Source organism: Aptenodytes forsteri, unplaced genomic scaffold (assembly GCF_000699145.1).
Source record: "Aptenodytes forsteri isolate BGI_AS27 unplaced genomic scaffold, ASM69914v1 Scaffold434, whole genome shotgun sequence".
Lineage (NCBI taxonomy): Eukaryota > Metazoa > Chordata > Aves > Sphenisciformes > Spheniscidae > Aptenodytes > Aptenodytes forsteri.
The window spans coordinates 1,030,499-1,045,864 of record NW_008795183.1 but is presented as its reverse complement, the minus strand read 5'-3'; the positions used below and the strand labels follow the sequence as shown (position 1 = coordinate 1,045,864).

Sequence of the window (15,366 nt, the reverse complement as noted above, 5' to 3'; positions counted from 1 at the left end):
CCCGCCCCCCCGCCTCGCGGGGCCGCGGCGGGACGGCTGAGGGAGGGGCAGCCGGGGCGAGCGGTGGCGTGAGCGGGAAAGCGAACAGCTCGGGAGGGAGTTTTGCTTTCGGAGCCCGGGCGCCTGGCGGGGGCGGAGAGGTGGCGTTTATGGCACGCAAATCGGCTGTACGGGCTCGGGGCTTTTCCTTTCGTTTCCTCTGCAAAATGTCGGTCTCCGGCCTGAGGCGGGGGTGCGGGAGCTTCAGGCGAGTCGGGTCCTCCGTGTGCTGGGAGTTGGGGCCGGGGTGAGCCTGGGCGTACGGGCTTGCTTGCCTGCCAGGCCTTAGATTTAATTGTTTGCCCTATTTGGCAGAGGCAAGAGCTGCTCATCGGTTTTGTGATCCTCAAAGTCACTGGCCAGAGTCTGGGCACGGCATCTGTGAGACCAGGAAATGAATTTTGCCTTTGAAAGCAATAGTGTAGAAGTTTCATCCCCTTCCTCGTTTATGACTAAACTGACAAGCCATATATGAAAAGTAAGCTAATTGGGGCTACTAATAATAGTACGGCTTTTAGGACTTCACTTTTGACCTCTGATTTTTGGCCCAAATAGCTTTTGGGTTTGTGTCCTAGATCTCGGAGAATGAAGACCCTCTTTTTGGGAGCAGCAGAGGATTACACTGTCTCAGGCTCTGCTCAGGTCAAAAGAGCCATAATACATACACTAAAATTGATCTGCAGGCTTTGTTTGCAGGTCTAGTAGTCAAATGTGGATTGTCCCTGCAATTAACATAATTTTGTCTTATGTGTAATTTATTTCCCTTCCATTCGCAGGAATTACTACTTTTGGTGTAAGGACATTGCTGTGAAGACATCATAGTGATAGGTAGGTCTTCATAGCTCAACTGACTCCTGTTGGGATCATGAGTAGCCATAACTGTATCCTAAGTGCCGGACAGGTCTTGTATTTACAGCCGTTCACAAACACAAATGCAGTGTATAGTGTTGGGAATTTTTATCCTTTCTTCTTTTTAAGGGAAACAACTTGTACTGCCAACTGTCTCAGCAGTCACAGGCTTATATTTCTGCGTGACTATAACTAGGGCGCTTCAATATTAAAGTTAATGTCATACACCAGCAATGCACAGTATTAATCTGAAGCACAGAGTGTCAAAACAGTTTTCAGACATTTCCCACTTCTGGTGGTAATTCTGCACCAAAAGTAAGCATTAGAAGTATAAATTGAAGTAGGTGTTTGTGGGAGGATGCACATGATGTTGTTAAATGGCATGCCTTTCTTACTGAACTCTTCAAATATTTTTTAAGAGTATGTAGTAGGGTGAGTTCAAAATACATAGCACAAATTGATGTTTAACACCTTAAATTGTGAAACTTACTGCCGTGGGATGTTGTGGAAACACTTAGTATTCGTGGGTTCAGAGAAATGACATGTTCTGGCTTAAATGCCAAAAACAGTTTGGAGCTGAAAAAAGTATCTGAACTGCCACTTGCTGAAATGAGGAGAAATGTACCCTGAAAAGTAGTTCCTGTATGCATACTCTAGTGTTATATTTTACTGTGCATCTCTTACTACCCATTGCCAGAAACTGGATACTGACTTCGGGACGTCTCTGGCCTGACTGAAGAAGGCACTTCTCACAGGTTAAAGGAGCAGGGACAAAAGCAGCAGTGGGCAAAGGATGTGGTCAGCTGTCTGTTGTTTTGGGCATTTCTGATTTAAACATAGTTTGCTTTTTCAGGAAAGCTTTATATAAATGTTTTTTGTTGAAATCTGCTGAATTTCTTGAAATTTCACCTTCCTCTAATAACATCTTATATTTTTACCTTAATACTGTGCAACAGGTTAATTAATCTTGTGCTCATCGGTGTTCTGAATAAAGTCAAACCCTCCTTGATCCCACATTGCTAGGTATTTCTGAGCTGTACCTGTCACCTCCAATATGGCAGCCATGTGGCAGCACTATATCCAACACACCACTAGAGGGCTTTGCTCCCAGAGCATGAATCGCATTATCGAGTTACAAAAAACAGTATTTCATGGTTGTGTCTCTCAATACGCCAGGCATTGTCTCAACTTCTTCTGACTCCAATGGAATTAAATGCTGTCATTGCTTTGGTCAGATTTATTTATTTTCACTAATGCTTACTTGCCTCAAGTTGGTAAGGAGACAGGCATGTTTTGATGAAAGGGAGTACATCCATATTTAATTATCAGTGAGGAAATACTTTAAAACTGAGGAAAGGAAGTAATAACATTTATCAAAAAATAACTTTTCCATCATTAATGGTCAGCATAGGCAAATAAATCTCTTCCTCAATTTATATTCAACATTTGCTGGTGAGTTTCATATGTTCAGTTGCTTCCATATTTTATTTTTTAAAGTATAAATTATAGAAGTAGCGTTATCACATTTGTTTTCTGCTTCTTGTCATGTTTCATATTTTATGTAGTTTGTTTTGGAAGAGTTATTCGGCTGAAAATAAAACAAAGTCATTCTTTAATTTAGTGCTGTGGCTTGCAGCATTGTTATGCTCTGCTTTATATTTGTAGTCTAATGTTTCATAAATAATTTATGAAAATAATTAAAGCTGCTGTGTCAAAACAGGTTTTTCATATTTGGTAAACTAATATAGTTGGATAGTTTTGCCAGGGTTTTTCCCCTCCTTCCCTTTCAGAGAGCATATGTACATGTTGCGTATTAAAAATAAAATCTCAGACTTCACCACTTACTGCTTTAAAAAGCGTATTTACGTTAAGCTCTGAACCTGATTTCTATTTATGCTGAAGCTGGTTCAAAGAATCTTTTGTCACGTAGCAATTAAAGTGGACGTGAAAATGGAATACACGTCCCTCTTCTGAAGTGGAAAATGGAAGAATCGGCTACCATGGACTGAGGTTTTTAAGTATGAGAAAAAGACATTATGGCAACCTTGACAGTATCCAGATGTATATGGAAAAGGGACAAAAAGTACATGTGTACGTCATGAGAGCGGAGATAAAAGTTTTGAAGAGGGCTAGCATGGGAAATGAGGTGTTTGAAATGAACAAAGAGGGATAGCCCAGGAGTCTTTTATGTATGTGTGTGTTTCGAATGTTACAAGTCACTGCAGTGTTTTACAGTTACCTTGGTGCTGGGTTTTCTTCTTCCTCCAAGCAGGCAGGAGAGAATACAATGAGCTTACACAGTTTGGTTGCCTAATGCCTGATCCTGCAATCCTTTGCTTGCCTGAGTCATCCCACTGATTGCAATGGGACTGCTCATGTATGTAGGGCTTCTTGTAGATGGGTTGGTGTGACCAAGGGTTTATGGGTTTGAGCTTGGTGTGGGCTTTGCAAAGGGCAATAATTTGCCTTTGTGGTAGCTGCATGATTTGCATTTTCTTTGAACATGGCCCATCCCCATTCTCTTTTAATGCAATATGGCTTAAGAGGCAAAAAGTTGCTGTTTAATCAGTATTGTTAAATATGAGGCGGAACACAACTGGTGTATGTACTGTATTCATATGCATATTGAAAAATCCTAGTTTTATGCTGGTATAAATCTACAACAGTTGTAAGTGCTGTCTTGGCCATATTCCAGTGTTGCTGGGAATAGCATTTGACCATGTCTTAGGGGTAGCAAATGTTACCTTTCACTGGCACTCACCTAACATAAAGTTCAAGTTGAGGCTGAGAGCATCAGGAGAGATATGTGGATGAAGCAGCTAATGTCTTAATGTAATAAAATAATTGTCAGGTAGGGAGGGGATTCAGAATTTTTCTCAGCGATTCATGCTGGTAAATCACACTGAAAATGATGGTAAGTATAAATCCTGCCTGGTGGTTATGGATGTCTCGTTCTCCCTTTCTCCCCCCCTTTTGCCTTTCCCTCACATTTAAAAAATGTGATTGCAACCTGAATTTGCTTGTGTTTACTTTATGGGAGGCAGGATCAGATATCTGAAAAAAAGAAATAAAGTGAAAGAAGGAATTGTATGTGGTTATAAGTGCACCATAGGTTTAAACAGAAACCTTACTACTTGAATGGAGTCAAGATGGGTTTAAGTATTTTATGGTAATTGCTTCTTTTATAGATGACCCTGTGCAGACACCACTAAAAAGCAAGAACAGTGTGTTTCATTTAAGTTTATGATTTTTGTTTGGCATTAATTTGGAAACTAAAGGTTGTAGAAGCATAAAGCGTGGGAGAAAATAGAAAATAAAAGGGTAATGGGGAAAAAAGTGTTCAGTCCCAGCATTTTAGGCTGCATTGTGTAGAAGTCTCCCTTTTAACCTTCTTACTGTAGCGGGGAATTTTAAGGAATGAGATTTTTACTGATGCTAATCAAAAATCTAAGACTCAAGGAATGAGATTTTTACTGATGCTAATCAAAAACTCTAAGACTCTTCGACTAGCCACAACAGAGAGAGGATATTTGATAGCTGTCGGCCATAGTACTCAAGTTTAACAAAAATATATTCAATGCTTGTGACCATTTCAATACACATATTTTTATGAATTAAAAAGCTACTGCTTTCTTTTCTAGTTCACCTTGATCACCAGAACAAACTCCTCCACAAGAGATGGTAAGCGGTCTTCATGGGTTTCTGTGTGATAACTTAGCCACATTTTATATACGAAATGCACATAAACACATTTATTGAACTGTCATTGCAGACATGTAAAAATTAGATGTGAAAGTAGCTAAATTGCTTTGAAAATAGAATTCATATTACAACAGTGAGTGATTTGTCTACTCTTGGGAAGACTCCAGAGACATAACAGGAAAATAACAGAGGACTCTGATCATTTGCCTTAGATTTATAGCTTTTGTTTCCTTGAGGAAATCTCTTATTTCCATTTATTCCACAGCTGAAAAAGCACAGACATAGAACTAAGTTCAACCTTAAAGTGTTCCTTTCCCTTTTCCACCCCAATGTAAAACATTTCTGTAATTTCTTTTTTAACAGATGTATTTTTAAAATTCAAATGTAAAAGGGGTTTTCAAGGGTCGCTTTCAACAAAAAAGCCTCAAAAAGTAGTTGGACAGGCACCAGCATCACAGTTCTGTCTACATGAACTGGCTTTTTGTCTTCCTTTCCCCTAAATTAACAACTGGAGCTAGTCAGCTAGACAAATCAGCCAGCTGGATTCCAGAGCTTTTAGTAAAGTCATCAAGGCCCTTTTTAGAAACATTTTAGAAGAACTGGAGATAATTTTTGAGCTTTAAAAGAATATGTTGTCTTCTTTGGAAATACATAGAATATAGGAGATACCTGCTTTTGTCAAGCTTCATGATATTTCAAAACTGGATTTTTAAGTAGTGGGAAAAATAGACAAAATGTTCTAAAAGTAACCTGTGAATGTATCAGATTTGACAACAGGACATTCTCATCTGGCTGCTGAAGGATGAGGAGTCAGTGTGACATTCTTAAGCAAAGCCAGAACAGTAAATAAAACATTGTTCATCCTAGCTTTTAGGTGGTTGGATGATTAAGAATGAAGAAATTCCATATGGAAGGCAGATGCTTTTCTTGCACCCACTCATCTTAGGAATAAAGCTTCTGAAATGCATGGTCTTGTAGCAGCGCAATGTTAGACCAAGAGGAGAATCAGAATGAAGTTTCATCTCCATGAGTTGTTACTCTTCAGGAAAGATAATTTGTCTGGACTTTCAAATCACGTAGCTGAACCCCACCACCCTTCACAAATAGGGTGCAATTTTTGATCAGAAATTCTTAAGGAATACAAGTTTGTTGTACTGGCTTTTCTTCATGGACTTTATTAGCCAGAGGTATGTTGTTTCTGCGAGCACTTTAATGACCTTAAAAAGAGATAGCATTTATAGATCTCTTATGGGATAATGGGCTCAATTTTGCAGAAAGAAGGGAAACATGAGAGTTACAATTATTATTCCAAACTCTCTAGCATTTGCAATATTGCCTGAAAAGCAGAAAGTGAAAACAAATGTAAGTAAAGGAAATTAACCTCTCTTGATGTTGTTAGCATTAAATGGAAAGTATTTCTTAGGTTTGTTTTTTCTGTTTTGTTTGGGGATTTTTTTTCCAGAGAATCACTTTTTTAAGGCTATGGAATGGTGCCAGTGCAGATCAAGAAGACATGCTTAAAGAAAGATTTTTTTTTTTCTTGTATGCCCTTTTAAAAAAAAAAAAACACAAGGTAATAAAGGACTGTAAATGTCACATTCATCTGTGAAAACCTCAGCTAATCTTGCCATAGTTTTGAGTGTTTGCCAAAACATGGCTTTATTAAAATTCTTCCAATTTAAAGTACAGGCATTCTGGTTTGGCCCAGATAAAAGATTTTCTATGAAAATTAAGGTGTGGGGGGAAAGAAAAAAAAATTTGCTATTTATTTTACTTGTTCTAGGCTCTAGTTTACTTTATGGCCTTCTTTTAAGATCCTCTATTATCCCTTCTTTTTGAGAGTAGGATGAGGAGGGAGATGAAATGGCCTGTAGGAAGGAGGCTTAAGGCTAGAGGGACTGTGGGGCTTTGTAGTTGCTGGTGAAATCTGAACAGCGTGGAACTTTTTTCAGGAAAACTAAGATTAGCTGGAAGACGGGAGAAGGTGTGTTGCAGTATGTTTCGTTCTACAGGACTATTCTTCCGTGTACTTTATCAGTGGTACTTTATTACCCCTTTTCATATATTGGTTGCTGATGAGTACAAAAGGGAGGTTTACTGGCAGCTTGCACTTGGCTAAATACAGTCTTGTTTTTGATCAAGGCCATGATGGATATATGAACTTGGCTGAATTGCCATTTGACCTTTTCTGAGAAACTTATTTTGGCAGGCAGATGGAGGAAATATGTTACTGGATAAAATGAATGCCTTTGTTTAATATGGAGGAATTTTAATCTCTTGTGTTTTCTGTCTGCGGATTTGGAAATCAGGTGTAGGTTGTAATACATACACCTTGGAATGATTCAGTTCTTATGACTCACATGAGCGGCTAACGAATTGTGGAATATATCTATACAGCATAGCCCCTAAAAAGAACTGATTCCCACTATAGTAGCACGAACACTTGGAAAATACCTTCTGGACGCTACAACTTCTCTATTGCTCGTTCTTCACTGGTAGTTGTGTTGATGCAGAAACAATCTCTTGTAAGAGTAATGAAGTGTAGTGCACTTGCACTGTGTTAATACTTGTCCTCTTTCAGATCTATATGGTTTATCATAGGAAAAGGATGACTAATGATTAAAAGGCAAACTTTGCGCTTGCATTTACAGTGTTTCTCCCCTCAATTACTGTTTGTTTTCTCTCTTTTTTTTTTCTTTTTTTTTTTTTTTTTGGTGTTCTTTCCCTCTCCCCCATGTTTTGGCCACAGGAAGACACTGAGCCATGGTATTCTCAGCAAGTGTACACAAGATACTGGAAGCACTATGACTTAGCCATGCGCTGGATGCGTAGACACCAGAAAGCCTACAGGAAAGCCATGGAGTCCTTTTATCACCTACCGTGGCATTCTTCTGCAGCCTCTCCAAGTAGCCGCTACTCAGATTGGGATGGGAATGATCTCCCACATACACAAAACTATTCTTCCAGCTATAGCCCACATGGCAGAGCTCCATACCATGGGGGAGCTCAGCAGTACACAGATGCCCACCAAGGGCGGGAGGATGGTGACAGGGACTCCGAAATGGAGGAGCTCTCCGAGTCTGAAGGGGAGATAGAATATGACTTGAGTAACATGGAGATCACAGAGGAGCTTCGCCAGTTTTTTGCACAGACAGAGAGGCACCGGGAAGAACTGCGTAAGTCCATGCTTGTTCTATGTTTTCTGATACCTGGTGGCCATAACATTGAGTGATGGATGGCTTCAACGTTTACAGGTTTTGTAAGAATTCACAGAAATAGGCACTGCACGTGAGCGAGCCAAACAGAAAGAAGCAGGCAAAACTGGTGGGTGCACTTAAGTGCCATTCATTAGAAATAAGTCTCAGAAAATGCTTGAAGGTTTTTCGTTGAGAGAGAGAAAATTATGACTGCAAAGAGGAAAATAACACATTTGTCCAGAAGACAATATTAATCTTCAGTGCTGAAGGAAAAACTCCAGAATTTTTATGGTTAAATCTAGTTAACATGCTGTATGTCTGAGAGGGGAACCCAGAGGAAGTGCTTTACTACATCACTGAACCCTAGAGTAAGCGTCAATGTATTTTATAACATGGAGCAGCCATTTTGTTTGTTATTCTTTGGCTAACCCAACAGTAAAATTCCATGACCTTTTTCTTCTCCCCCTGCATCCCTAAGGTACTCTTCATTCTGTACTACACCACAAGTTTCTCTGTTTTGCATCTTGATCTGGACCCAAGTCCTTAAGCAGGGAATATAAGTCAAAGACTTAAGATTTTTCTCAGATCTTGATTCTCAGATGTATTGGTCATCTTTGTTTCTGTGAAATCCTTAAAAGAAATAAAAGATTATACTGTACTTTATTGACACTTTACTGCATATACAAATGTTGCAGGCAAATTTATTATCTGTTTTAAGAAAGCAGTGTGATGAAAATAACTTTTCCCACATGACTCCAATAGGAAATACCCAGAATGAACGTTTAATAGACCTTTCTCTGCTTTCTCCGAAAGAGGGAAATGTTCTAAAAATGCATGATGAAGGCAATGATTGGGAGGGAGAGATAAAAATTGTGTTATTTCAAGTTTGTTGATCAGAGGATATCCGGTGAGCTGAAACACCTCAGCTTAACTTCACAGTTCCCATCAGTATGATGCACAGTTGCTCTAGTTAGCAGAGGAATGTGAGTTAAGGAGCTCAGTGGTAGTGCCTGACATGCATCCCTTTCTCATCGTGCTTTTGCAGAAGAATCAGCTTGGTGTTCTCTGTTGAAACGTTCCTTTGATGAGGTATAGGATGCTTTAAGATGCTTGGCTACTTCTGGAAATGCAGTACATTTCTTTGGATTTACTTTGTCTTTACGGTTAGTGGTGTTTAAAGGTGTGCAAGTGATTAAAGTGGTATCCTGGAAATTGGGAAATTTGGGCTTAGAGACATTCTCTGTCACAAATACCCTATATGACCTTGGTATAGCTATGTAGTCTCTTCCTGACCCCTCACTGGCTGCTCTTGCTAAAAATATTATTTGATTCTTTATGATGAGCAAGTGAATTGGGAAGAGGTTTGTGACTCAGAATACAGATTTTACTTTTGTTCCCTCCACCACAGCAGTATTTGGAGCCTTTTGGAATAATTAGGTCTCTGCTGTGTGCCATGTACTAACCTAGTTCTGGGTAAGTGTAACTCCATTCACTTCAGCACTATTCCAGATCTTGGTGCAAATTTAAGCAGAATTCAGCTACTGCATGCCTCAGTTTTTTTAATAGTTTCCCTGGTAAAGTGAAGATAATAATAATAATCGTCTGTAATTCCTCAAAGCATGAAAAAGTAAACAAGTACTTGATTTAATTGAAATTTAAAAGTGCCACAGAACTCTTGGGTGAATGGTGCTATCTAAATGCTAATTTTGTGAGTAATTAAAAATACAGTATGATCTTGTTCAGAAATAATTTTTTCTTGTGTGGTGGGGGAAAGGAAAATAGAATAAATTTTTAATTCTGTTGAAGTTTCTCAAAAGAAGAAACATAAGCAGCAGGAGGAAGGGAAAATCATTGTTTCCCTGATGGTGTGGAAATGAGCTGGTATGGAGACCGTGTTGAAGGCAGTACCACTCTACTTTAGGAGATAGTGTTATTAATTTTCCTGGATGCTGTTTCTGAACAAAATGAAATTTAGGGGTTCATTAAGCTGTGATCCATAATGACACTATCATGTTATATCTTTCATACTGTGCTGAAGAATGATTGTCATTTTGTATTGATGCTCAAGAAGATGCAGATAATGCATCCACAAAAGAAACCCACAATTACCTAAGTATTTCCTCTCTGATGCCTTTTCCTTTTAATCCCAAACTGTATGTCCTGGGCTGCCCCCCCCTCCCGGAGCAGATTTGTAGAGAACTTGGGTACTATAAAGCTCAGTAATGCCTGAAATTTAGGCATCCATCTCTGGAAGAGACATTTGTAATGTTGAGGTAAGTTTTAAATTTTCTCTAAACTGAATGAGAATCTTTGGGCATGTCAAAGGGGAATACCAATAGTGACCTTGATGATCAGTTGAAGTATAAGCCAGCTGTTAGGGAATGTTAAGGGGAAGGCTGTGTCTCATGTTTTCTTTCTCTGGCTCCAGGTGGAGTTCACAGCCTTTGACCCCTGTGCCTTGATATGCACTTGGGAGCAGACACCTGGCTTGCTCTTCTTTGAAAACGAATGCTATGCAAGAGTTTGATATATGTTTATTGGCAACTTGCTGAACTGTGAGACACATGGGAAAAGAAGAGCAGTGGGGCAAATAGAAAGGAGAATTTGGCACATAAGGAAGGGGATACTAGTACAGAGGGTAGAAGTCTGATTTATCTTTGTCGAGGATGACTTCCGTTAGTCTGGTGTTTTTCAAGCCCTGCAAAATTAGGAAATACTACGCAGCCTTAATGCAGCTATTTTGGACATGCATAATGAGAGTCTTGATTTACCAAGTAAGATGTAGCTGGTTCCCACACACAATCCATGTCTCATCAACATGTAGAAGGATAATCAAATGGACTAAACCAAATCCTAGCTGATGACAGACTCTTCACTTCTAATGCCTGCTCTAGAGTCTGCTGGAGGTAAACGTGATCACAGACATCAGAGGATAAGATCTTGCAAACTTTAACTGTGGAAGACTTAAATAGGCCTGAGATGTAGGTGGGAAAGGCATTTGTGTCTGGATGGTGAAATGCAAGTATGAACGCTAATTGCAAAGAGAAAAGTTTCAAAGATAAGAAAGCCATCACGTCAGACTAGCCAGAGAAGAAAAATTCAGGTTTATTTCATTTTTTGGTAACTACCACAGACTTGAAGAACAAGCAGATTCTTAACTTCTGTAGTGATTTTTTTGTTTTGCTTTGTTTTCACAGCGGACATTTGCAGCGATTGGCTGACTTGCACAGTAAAGCCTTTGAAACTGACAAACTCTGAGCCTTGCTGCATGATTTAGCACTTCAGCAGTGATACAGTTGTTCACAAACAACCTCTTTTAAAACAACCTCTTTTTTTGTCTTTGAATTCATGTCAAATTCTTACTAGTTTTTATATTCATGTCATGTGTTGCAGTCAAGTTATGTGTTCCTGGAATGCCCTGAAGTAATTGTGAGCAGAGTTTTGCTGAGGCTGTAAGAACTCAGGCATACTAATGCACTACAAACTTATCTCGTATTCTAGATATACTGTGCACTTGGTTAAAATCCCTTACAGACAGTTTTAATTTCTTTCCTCTTTAGTTATTTCTTCATATGCAATCATAATTATCTGGTGATTCTATTTTTTTAGGGGGTTTTGTTGTCAGGCTAATCTGTTGTTTTGGTTCTTCATGTAACTGGTGAACCTAATATACTGTGCTTCTTGGGGATGTTTTTAGTTGCATTTAAAAACTGTTGGCTGTTGAAAAGCATGAAGTTATTTTTCTGGTTATACCTGTCAGACCTAGGTAGCGTACTGAATTCTCCAAGCATCCTAGATGTAAAGGACAGAATACAGTAAGTTGCCTTTTTATATTTGAAAGAATTAAAAGGACAAAAACTAAGAAAGGAAGATTCACAAACCTAACAATTCAGTAAATTGGCTAATTGCACATATTTATTACACTTTTAAATTTAGCCTTTGAAACATGTAGTTTGTCCTCATGCAGTTTTTCTTTGTTCCCTTTTTACATATAAGAGAAAATGACTACTGTAATTGAGTGAATACAGCATTGCGAGTACATTGAGAACCATTCTGTAGTAGTCAACAGGCAATCAGACAGTGTCCTTTATTTAAAAACAAAGAAAAGCAAAGGAAAGTACCATCATGTCAGTTCATTACTGAAGGATAATAGTCTGTCAATTGTTAATGCTATGACTAGTTTTTTCCATTGAAGCCTGTCTATTTCCTACACATACCCTCCAGCTTTTCCCAAAATAATGTTGTCTCAACTTAAAATTTTCATGCCAGATGGAAAACCTTTAAAAAAATTGAAAGGAAATGTTGAATGAAGATGTTTGTTTCAAATCTGCAATTTGTAGGGTTTTTTCCCTTGGGTTTCTTTTTCTCTGAAAGATGATGGTTGCCACCACCTCTTCCGTGAAGAGGGAGTAATGGAATTTTCCATGTTTTGAAACTTGTTTGCATAGTACCAGATCCATGAAGCTTTTGGTTTTGTTTTAGGCCTATGTGCTTCTATGGAAAATAGACTTTGATGCAGGTTTTTTGCCACCATGTTTTCCTTCTTTCCTTCGCTTTTGGTAAATGCTTCTCCCTGTTCTTTGTCTGTCTTTTTCTCTATCAGACTGTAGTTCAAATTCTTACTCTTGGTCACCAGCATCTTTTTTTGTTTCTTCTTCCCTACCCTAAACTGTCAAAGCAGTGTGGATGGTGACCTTATAAATATCTGCTCAACTTCCTTGGCTTTGTCAGCCTTGTTGTCACATGAACTTTTACCACCATCTTTAGAAGTTGAATTGCTGAAGCTTCTGAGAAAAGCTTGTGAAATAAGTGTGCTCTCTGCAATACGTATGGGTGCTTGAGAGACATTTTGAAGCACGTTTTTTTTGTGAATTGAAGGAGAAATGTGAAAGGCTGTCCTTTTGTACCATATCTCTCCTCTTGATGATTGAACCTTTTAGCCTGTAGCAGCAGAATCTTGACAAGTGCACACACTGTGTCCAATGTAGAGTCTGTGTTATTTTGTACTGGAAGCCAACAGCTGAGAAAATGCCTCCTTGCTAGCTAAGTAAGGAAAAGTGCCACGATTTTCACCACCTTAACATTGAAAACAAATCTGTATTTGCAAAACTAGAGGGTCTGAATTGCATTTAGAGAGCAACAGTTGGGCGTAGTTTTATATCCTTTTCATAAGAGACAAGGTTACCTTTGTACTAAGAGTATCAATTTGGGAACACAGCCATTCCTAGGGTATGTGATAGTCAAGAAAATGTCTGTGGATCTCATACTAGAGACAGAATTTGAGCTTAGAAGAATGTATAGCTTTGCTATGTGGACCTATGTCTTTCTTATCAGTCCAACACATTTTGCAACGAATGGACATTATGCTGTACAGGTGTATTTGCTGCTACAGGAATTAATGGAAGAGACACTAGAAAGCTTGATGTGCTGCTGAGGAAACAGTGCACTTTCTGTATCATTGGACCAGATACAGTCAGAAATGGATATCCTCTACTGCATGCTCAGGAGAGTTGTGTGAGGGTTAATATATAGAACTGGAAATTATATGTGAAGTCTTTCTTATTTGTTAGGTGCCTCAGGCTGAGACTCTTTGACAGTGTCGGCAACCCCTGAAAGTATGCAAGTGCAAGCCCAGGCTTGTTGTTTTGCTGCTAAGGGATGCCCCAGGTTTCAGCTCCTAGGTGGCATCTGAGGATGCTGTGGACCACGCTCCCATGCGTGCAGCATGGAACAGTTTGGTGGAGCTGGGGCCTGGAATGCTGCTGCCCTGTGTGCCAGTGGCTATACTGGGCTCAGTTCTTCCTAAGCATGCTGTGGAGTACTGGTATTTGAGTTACAGCAGGTTTATAGCTAGGAGCATGGGAAAAGAAGCTCATGTGGTTCAGTGTAACTGCAGTGTAGACATTGCTTTAAGACGAATGCCAAGATATCAGACCTCTATTTCCTCTTATGTTTGATGGAAATGAAGAATGCTGTCTTAATATGAAAATACGTATTAAACTTTGGAAGCCTGTGTTTGAAATTGCCACCCTTTATTTGTCTGTCTAATGTGTTCCTGTTATTATAGTAGAGATAGTACATACCTCAGGTGGCTTGTTGAGAGGTTCAATTTATTTATATTTATAAGGGATTTTAAATACCTTACTTTTGAGGAAGTAAGCAAAAGCCTTAAGTGGTAGAAGAATGAACCATATGATCGGAGAAGAATTGTTCATTCCAGACCTTTTGCTTAACTGTTAAGTTAATGTCATCCCTGTGACCAAAAGGCATCCTGTCGACATCATCTTTGCTGAACAAATACGGGATTTGAGCTACCCTTTCTCTCAGAGAGCTGTTATCCCTAAGTTATTCATGAGTCAATAAGAGAAGCCTGGTAACCTTGTATTGTTGCTGCTCTTAGTAAATCAGTGCTGTGGTAAAATTCCTTCTGACTGGACTTGTCTGAGGATATGAGAATAGGATGTGCAGGACAGAGACAGATCATTGTTCCTCTCAGCTGCCCTGTCCCTCACCATCCGTGTGCTAGATCTGCTTTTGATAGCTGTTCTTGATAGTTGCTGGTCTCAGAAGGATCCTGCGGAAACAGGTCAGTAGCTTGCTGTGATGGATTAGTTATTGGAACTTTCTCTTTACAAAGAAAATACATGCGGTAATTCAGTTTTAGGTCAGGCAAACAGAGTGTCAGCGCCTGTTTTGTATCCGTGCGGTTTCCAAGGCTTGAGGGCATTGCTGTGACGTACCTGGGCTCTACAAAACTTTGGCAAAGAACCACCAGGCAGGCCCCAGGGCTGAGAGGCCACATGTGGAACAAGGAAGCCCTCCCCGGTCTTGTTGTAAGAGCAAAAAGAGCTTTCAGAAGGCTGTTACAGAAGATTAGTTCATATGGGAACAGTTTGGTGTGTGAAGATACAGACACCACTTACACTCAGACTGGTGCTGGTGATTTTTTGAAGGCAGGTCTGCCTGCTTGCTTATGCCATTAGCATCTGCAGCTGCTCTGAGTGGCTCCTCTAGTCTTCTCTTCATTCTTTGTCCCTGCAGGGGAGCCTGTGAAAGCAGCTGCAGCTGCTGTGGAAAAGAGCAGGTGAGACCACGCTGACAGACACAGCTCTAGGGAAAAGTGGCATAAAAGCTGCTCTGTGCTAATCACTCGTCTCGGGCAGTCTGTCTTCACAGTTTATGCAGTTTTCTATTTCCCCTAAAATTCCTCAATTACTGGTTCCATCTAGGTGCCACATGCAGCATTTCTGGATCTCTAAATGACTTCACTTAGGAGAGAGCTCTGACTCAGCTCTGTGCTGATAAATCTGAATTTATCCGCCTTTAGTGTGATACTCTCAACCTTGTAAGTGGATGGTGACAGTGTGGGCTATGAATTAAGCGTTTCCTAACACAACATTTTTTGTATCTACCTGGGGGAACTGTTGCTGTAGCAAGAATGTTTAAAGTTTCAGGGTGTACAGCACTGGAGTGATTGTGAAAAGCATTGCCAAGGACCAAGGCAGAAATGGATGTGTACTGGCTGGACGGCCGGGCCCAGAGAGTTGTGGTGAATGGAGTTCAATCCAGCGGCCGGTCA

At 39.7% G+C, this 15,366-nt stretch overlaps 1 protein-coding gene across 1 annotated transcript in view; it reads left to right on the top strand.

Annotated features, from left to right (window-relative positions):
- The window catches only part of GEMIN8 (gem nuclear organelle associated protein 8), a 36,961-nt gene that overhangs the window by 348 nt on the left and 21,247 nt on the right, over positions 1–15,366 (top strand). The window contains exons 2-4 of the mRNA XM_009278542.1: positions 816–867; positions 4,530–4,569; positions 7,340–7,766. Coding sequence (XP_009276817.1) covers positions 4,567–4,569; positions 7,340–7,766 — 430 coding nt within the window. The 5' untranslated portion in view covers positions 816–867; positions 4,530–4,566. The remainder of the gene's footprint in view (positions 1–815; positions 868–4,529; positions 4,570–7,339; positions 7,767–15,366) is intronic.